Source organism: Squalius cephalus (genome assembly GCF_949319135.1).
Source record: "Squalius cephalus genome assembly, chromosome: 22".
In the NCBI taxonomy this organism is placed as follows: Eukaryota; Metazoa; Chordata; class Actinopteri; order Cypriniformes; family Leuciscidae; genus Squalius; species Squalius cephalus.
This window is the reverse complement of record NC_137143.1, coordinates 3,754,475-3,762,037: the sequence shown is the minus strand read 5'-3', so window position 1 is coordinate 3,762,037 and position 7,563 is coordinate 3,754,475. Positions and strand designations below refer to the sequence as shown.

At 37.0% G+C, this 7,563-nt stretch overlaps 1 protein-coding gene across 1 annotated transcript; it reads right to left on the bottom strand.

Annotated features, from left to right (window-relative positions):
• Positions 1–1,263: 1,263 nt before the first annotated feature.
• Positions 1,264–6,453, bottom strand: LOC307150565 (single-strand selective monofunctional uracil DNA glycosylase-like). The gene is made up of 3 exons (XM_079857914.1): positions 6,369–6,453; positions 5,393–5,687; positions 1,264–3,406 (listed from the first exon to the last, which is right to left on the bottom strand). The coding sequence occupies exons 1-3, from the start codon at positions 6,392–6,394 to the stop codon at positions 2,879–2,881; spliced, it is 849 nt and encodes a 282-aa protein (XP_079714040.1). The 5' UTR covers positions 6,395–6,453; the 3' UTR covers positions 1,264–2,878.
• Positions 6,454–7,563: the final 1,110 nt, after the last annotated feature.

Below are 7,563 nucleotides of genomic sequence, written 5' to 3'. Positions count from 1 at the left end.
ATATTTATGTTTAATATATGTATAATATAGGTATATTATATATAATATTTACAATATTTGTTTAATATATATATAGAGACAGAGATATATTTATGTTTAATACTGCAAACATGACAGACGAGAATCTAGCTAGACATCTGACTTAATTATGTCACACTACAGGACGGGCTGTCACACCACAGGACTTTTTCACCTTTGCAGCCATTTTGAGTCATTGCTATACAAGACTGACCTTGGGCATTACATTAACTGAATAAGTTCATTGTTTTAAACCTGAATATGATTCTTTTTTTAAAAATATTTTTCTTTTTTCTCGAACTAGATCAGTCACACCACAGGACTATCAAAAATGGACACGTTCATGGTCTGACAGAAATGATGAAATGTATCAAATTAATAAGAAATTAACACTCACCTTTTAACCTCCTTAGCACATCCAAACATCTGGGGGACTTCCTGTTAGTGGGCTTGACTAAAGGACCCCTATGGCTGTCCATGTAACTGCCAGTTCAAAAATCTACACACTGCAGGACAGCTTTTGTGTTTCAAAACTAAATGTACTGTAAATATTATTTTAGTACTTTTTAGCATTTTGAATACTTTTGAATAGTTAATTAAGTAAATACATACAAAATAATGCCAAGGCATTTATTAGCTGCTCCAAACATATCTGCTTTAAATATTTACATTTGATGAGTCATCAATGTTACAGTCACACTGCAGGACATTTTGCTATTCACCTTGAAATATGAACAACACCAAATACATTTTACGTCCCAAAATCATAATATTGAAATAAAATGATGTTCTATGTCCCACTATGTTCTATGGCAGAAAGAGCATGTTTAAAAGGCAAGAGTGTTTATGTATAAAAGTGGGTGACAACAAGAGTTGATTGCCTTGAAAGTGTGTGTGTGTGTGTGTGTGTGCACCACTTATATGTTTGTTGTGTGAAATCTGGGCTATAATTTAATATGCACAAGTTAACCACACTCTTGGACTATATAGACAGACAGACTAGATGACAGAATAAACCCACTCTGCACACCTGAGTCTCAATGAAGACCAGAGCATTGTTCATATGAGAGAGTGTATTCAGATACAATATTTCCCTTCCTTCTATTAATATACATTCAACGGCTGGAACTTTTCATTATACTTCAGATTATCTATATTAATAGCCTTGCGATTACATGGTACTCAAGCACTAAACTTATTAATACAAATGTGAAGGAATTTTTTTTTTTTTTTTTTTTTGGTTTAAACTGAAAAACAACATATTTATTAAAGGGTCTGAGTAACAGACCATTATGCCAAAAATAAAGCAGCTTCTGAATTTACATCAGATACGATGAATATATGTGTTTTCATTTGACACTTTGGTTAACAGAAGAACACAAAATTATAGGATGGTGATGAAAATGAGGTAGAATTTATTGTTATCACCTACACATTTAACTCAACATTAAAGGTTAACAACACAGAATGAAATACACTCCACTACAGCAAAATCGAGATTGAACTCTATACAAGCATCCTGCTTAAAAAGGTCATGAACTGCATTATTTTATAATGTTTCCTGGGGTGCACTTATAATGTTAGTATGATTTTTACATCGAAAATAATTTAGAAATGAAAGGCATTTTTCAGTTCAGAAACTTACAGGATATGACCTCTTATCAAAAGATCAATAACTCTTTAACTTAACCTGGGTTAGTGTGTAATAATTAAATACTTATATACAGTAAGTACAGTAGTTTTTAAGCCAAATTTAATCATGTGCAGTAATTAGATTTATATGGAATCGTTGGTTTAACCCTTTCTAGGTCTACAAATGTCCTAATAAATATAAAATAACACAATATAAAATTCCAGAAATAAATTCCAAATGTATATAAAAATACATTTCAGATAAAAAAAAAAAATAGTAAAAAAAGAAATGATCACATATTCGTATACCTTAACATTTTAACATACAAAAGATCTTCCCCCCAAAAGAAATGAGAAATGACCATCAAAAAATCTCGACATACACTCACACACACACACACACACGCACATTCTTGTACATCTATCTTTATGAGGACATTCATTGACACAATGCAATCTCTAGCCGCTTACCCTAACCTTACACATCACAACTAAGTGCCTAACCCGACCCCTGACCCTAAACCGACCCTTGACCTCATTATAACCTTATCCCTAAAACCAAGTCTTGACCCTCAAACAGGCCTTTAAAGGGGTCTCAGAAAGTGAGGACCGGCCAACATGTCCTCTCTTTACTCTCTTTGTCCTCACTCCAATGGTCTAAAGCTCAAACTCACACAGTCTGGTTTACTATCTTTGTGGGGACTCTCCATAGACTTAATGGTTTTTATACTGTACAAACTGTATATTCGATCTCCTTACACTAACCCTACCCCTAAACCTACCCATCACAGAAAACTTTCTGCATTTTTACATTTCCAAAAACACTCATTCTGTATGATTTATAAGCTTGTTTACCCATGGGGACCTCAATTTAGTTCCCCACTGTGACACGAGTCCCCATGAGTCTGTGTGCATTCAGGTTGAAGTCCACACCGGGATAGAAAAACAGGTACAAACAAGTACACACACACACACACACACAAACACAAACACACACACACACACACACACACACACACACAGATAAATACAGATAATGTAAAAAGAAATAAAATAAAGTGTGTAAGTTCTCCATTAATGGGCATAACATCTGTTTTATACATTATCTCATCCACCGATGTCTCGTTTCATTAAGTAATTTAAAATGGAAAAGGTTCAAAAGCATTGCTTGGGGAATTTTAAAATGCGTATGAGGTAGTAGCTGTCATCATCCTCCTCCTCCTCCTCCTCATCTGGTAAGCAAACTCAACACCCCCAGATGATCTAGTTTCTCTCGGACTATGTTTGCCCATCCTTTATTAGCCAGTGGGTTTCTCGGGGAAGGATGCATGATCCCCTCCACCCTCACTGTGATCCCTGCTCCAGAGAGCGCACGTCGAGCTCGTTGCTCAGCGAGTTTACCCACTCCGATGACCATTGAGACGCCCAGTGCAGTGACCACCTGACAGAGAGCGCTATCACAACAGGACAACAGGGCATCCCGCTCCGCAGCCGGGAGCTCAGGAGGCGTGAGGTTCTTGCCAGACTCACTCATAAAGATGAGAGGGCACAAGTTGTGCACAAAACAGTGGCGGAAGAAGTTGTGAGGTTCACCGCAGAGCTCTTGGAAGAAGGCCCAGAAACGGGCTCCACTCACTTCACTGTGAGGACAGTCGAGGCCCGTGATCCGTCGCTTCGGGTGTTCCTCTGCCGGGCGCCCGACCGATCCACTGATCTTCAACCAGTTACGAACCGCTTTCACCTCGCCGAACGGAACCTTGTTAAGGGATAAAGAGATCGAGATTGATTTGTTTGCTCCAGGAACTTATGTTACACTAGCATGTATTTTCAGCAAATGAGACCCTCACAAACCACAGTTTCCATAAAAATACCAAAGTTGCTACAGTTATTGTTACTTTTTTAAAACCATGAGAAATTATTATAAAATCTCATGCAAACAGTGTAAGAATCTTACAATAGTAACCAATAAATATAGCTGCAAGCAGCAAATATCGGGGCCAAACAAAAAGAACAGGATAAGTCATGCCAACATGCCTGGAATTATCAGACCAAATTAATGTGATGTGGTCAGAGTGCTGTGGTTTACAGGTGTGCCAAATTTCATAACTTTCCCGCAAGCGGTTCTATGGGCTGACATGGACTTTCAGAGCGAAGAATAAAAAAAAAAAAAAATAATAATAATAATAATTTATATATATAATGATTACAATAAGTGTCTACGCAGTATGCTTTCGGTGCTTGGCCTCTACTAACCTCTACTAACCTTTCAGGGAAAGTCTGTTCACTCGGCAGCCATATTTGCAACGCCTCTGGGCATCTACTTCGGGCATCCAAGACCAAATCCTATTTATTTTTAATGGGAGAATCCCGAAATCTCAAAAACTGCTTGCCAAAGTCACATTTAAATAACATATTTCAAATGAGCAACAAAATCTGACATGAACTGTCACATAAAAGTTTTTTCTCGTCCACAAATAGCAACCCAACTAGGCCAAGCGTTGCAGTAACCACCTTTCACATGTCCATTTGTACAGATAAAAGGCTCAAGATCGAGACTCAAACCTAGACAACTTAATTAAACTGGCCAAAACTTAAAGCCCCCCTATGGGGAAAATCCAGCTTTTAATGTTGTTTATATGTCTCTGTGGTGTTTTTAATATGCTTTAAGACAAACCATGTGTAAGTTCATAAGTCGACAGCATTGCTGAGTATTTTCTCCTTAAAACTGCAGTGAACCAAAGACAGTCTCAAAAACACGCTTTGAAATCACTGGTGTTTCTGACATCACAAACTACCTTGTAACCAATCAGATCAACGTGTGATCGTCAACCAGTGGATCTCTGAGCTGAGTGAGTGAGTGAGTGGAGGCGGGTCTAATTAGCAAATTCATAGAACCACGCATACTAAATGAGGCAAGGGTGTCGAGTTACATTCAAGATATTTTAAAGCACTGACAATTTCAAGGAAAACATTTTTAAATATGTAATTTTGGTGATCAAAGATGAGTTTTAAGGGATAAAATGATTGATTACAGGGGAACTAAATTAAACTAAATTAATGTAGAGAGTTGTAATCTTGCACTGAGACATTTGACTTAATTAGTTGAACAAGCTCCTCCTAAAGCTTAGTTCAGAACTCTGCTATTAATTTTACCTTCACTTTATGTGAGGATACCAGAATTTTTGTAATGATGTTCAGTGTTTTCTTTTAACAGCTGTATGTGTATGCAATTTTGTAACTCTATTTTTGGACCTGATTCTGTCTTTTTGTGAATAATTAAAGTATAAAAATAAAAATTTACGCACGTTGTGCTAAACATGTAAGAATTTCTTTCTTCTGCTGAACACAAAAGATATTATGAATGATGTTGGGATCCATACATCATTTATCCCACTGTCTGTCAATGTACTGACAAAACTCAAAACTTATAATTGATGAAGTTATTTAACCGAACTGAATCAACACTGAACTGATTTGAGCTGAATAATGACACTATTGTTATCTTAGTGCATCTTTACAGCATTACTGATTCTGTTATTTTCCTAAGCTGCTTTAAAACAATCTGCCGTGAAAAAAAAAGAAAAAAAAAGAGTGGGATCAATGGGCAAATAACTGCAGAATTCAAATTTTTAGGTGAACTATCCCTTATGTGTATGTAAGGTTGTGCTTCCTAAGTCTTAATTTCTTCACTGAGCAAAGATAGATATTGTGAATTCAGAATAAAGAATGAAAGTTTTCTGACCCCGGTTTGTGCCATGCCAAACGGCCCCGGGTTCATGCCCAGAAAGAGCACGCTCTGCCCTGCCTGACAGAACGTCTCCACGTAGCATCGGTGTGTGTCCCAGGCGTACTCCAGCGGGTTGTACGTGTATCGCACTGGTTTTCCAAACGACAGTGTCTGTAACCTTAGATTCAGCTCCAGTTCAGCCTGCAGGAACCTTGAAGAAACTGTAGAGCTGTTAAACAGCTGGTCAGGAAGACCGGTGGGATCTTTTCCCAGTAAACAGTCTCCCTGAGATGCTTCTCCACTTTCCAACCTACAAATGGAAAGAAAGAAAGAAAGAAAGAAAGAAAGAAAGAAAGAAAGAAAGAAAGAAAGAAATCATAATTGACTCAGTTTAAACAGTTTTCTGGCATGATGGCTATTAGCAAAAATTAAGATTGTTTTAATAAAATCATACCACTGAATGCTTGTTTCAAGAACTTTAATCAGGTGGGAAATTATTTGAGAATTAACATAACTTGTAACCACAATTCTTGACAGCTGTGGTTATATTGGACTGAACTGATGTTCTGCTGTATTGAATCTGATTTGTATTACCCTGCAACACTGAACTATATTTGTATGCTAGTTAAATGCAATTATATTATGGGGAAGGCAATGTGAGTTAACTGAACTGTCCTTCAATGTAGAGACACAGCAGTAGTGTACAGGTTCCACTGCTTTAATGCCTCACACAAACTTCAGCTGTTTTTAAGTATTACTGCTACATTATTACTAATGTTTGTCTGAAGGTCATTTCGTTACGCTGCTTTATGAGTTTCTTTTGCCATTAAAAAAACATGACTTTTTGGCGATACATTCAGTCTTTCGTCCATTCAAATGCGGAGATTTCGTGAAGGCAAAACCACGTTATTCATTGGCGTAAGGTCTTACAAACACACATCTTATAACAGCGCTTATTAGATCTTATTTTATCAGGTATTTTGTGTTTTACCTCTCAGTATCTGGCTGTGACTGCATTCTCCCAAAGGGGTTTCCGGCAACAAAAGCGTGATCGGACCGCGATGCATCCTGGGATCTTGTTTATTGGTGGTTGGCAAACCAGCGTTTATGCGCTTTACCACCACCAACTGAACGGAGTGAGGAACAGCAATGCGGAAGGACTAGGCTACTCTTTATTTATTTATTGGAAACAGTCACAGATGCATTAAATTGATTAAAAGTGACAGTGCTGTTCTTTTGAACTTTCTATTCATCAAAGAATCCTGAGGAAATGTATCATAGTTTTCACAAAATATTAAGCAGCAAATACTGATATTAAGAAATGTTTATGAAAATCCAGCATTGTCATCACATGAAAATAAAATAAAAATAAAAATATATAAAGAAAGAAAACAATTATTTAAAACTGTAATAATATTACTGTTGATAGTGCATTAAAAATTCTTAATTATTTCAACATTTTTGGCTGGCAGTGCATATACATGAATATCACAGAATTATACAGTATATTACACAAGTAGATATGCACACCGTGACAACCACTGACTTCCACTGATCTCATCTCTGAAAGGAGAACCTGGGAGACGGAATATTGCAGATGTATCCGTTTTGTGGTCTAGCATGAGGAAGTGCCAATAAGTTATTCACATCATGACACATCTAAAATCAAGCATGTCTGATGACAGTCAAATGAGTTTACATGATTAAGGTTCGCTTAATTTATTAGTGACCTAGAAACAGTGCAGAATCTTAAATATTTCTTCATCATTGCTTACATAATTACTGGTGAGCAGTCTGCAGCGCACTTTCGGAGAGCATCTGAAATCAACATCTAAGAAGTGAACACTCTTTTACTCCATTTCTCTGTGCATATTGTGTGGTTTGCTTATTAAATAAGCAATCATAACAGTATAATCTAAGCGTTATGTTTAACAGTCTTGTGGCGTGATTTACTAAGCATTCAAGCTGCAACGTTTACGCAATTGTTCATGGAGGGTAATTTCATGTACAGTATGTTATGTGCAGCAGTACAGCAGTATGTCTTACATGCTCACAGCAATGTCTGTGAAGTGTGAATGTATGTCTCTGTACTTGCTCTGCAGCAGCAGCGTAGCAGATCTATTCCGCCAAGACACAATAACATTGCCATATCCATTAGAATGCCTATCTTTCAGAGAGTTGTCATG

Bases quoted from the DNA above. Each gene is read 5' to 3' on its own strand.
- LOC307150565 (XM_079857914.1), bottom strand. From the start codon at position 6,394: ATGCAGTCACAGCCAGATACTGAGAG. The intron at 5,688-6,368 runs GTAAAACACAAA...TTCCATTTGTAG, and splicing joins TCACAGCCAGATACTGAGAG to GTTGGAAAGTGGAGAAGCAT. The intron at 3,407-5,392 runs GTCAGAAAACTT...TCCCTTAACAAG, and splicing joins TTGGCATGGCACAAACCGGG to GTTCCGTTCGGCGAGGTGAA.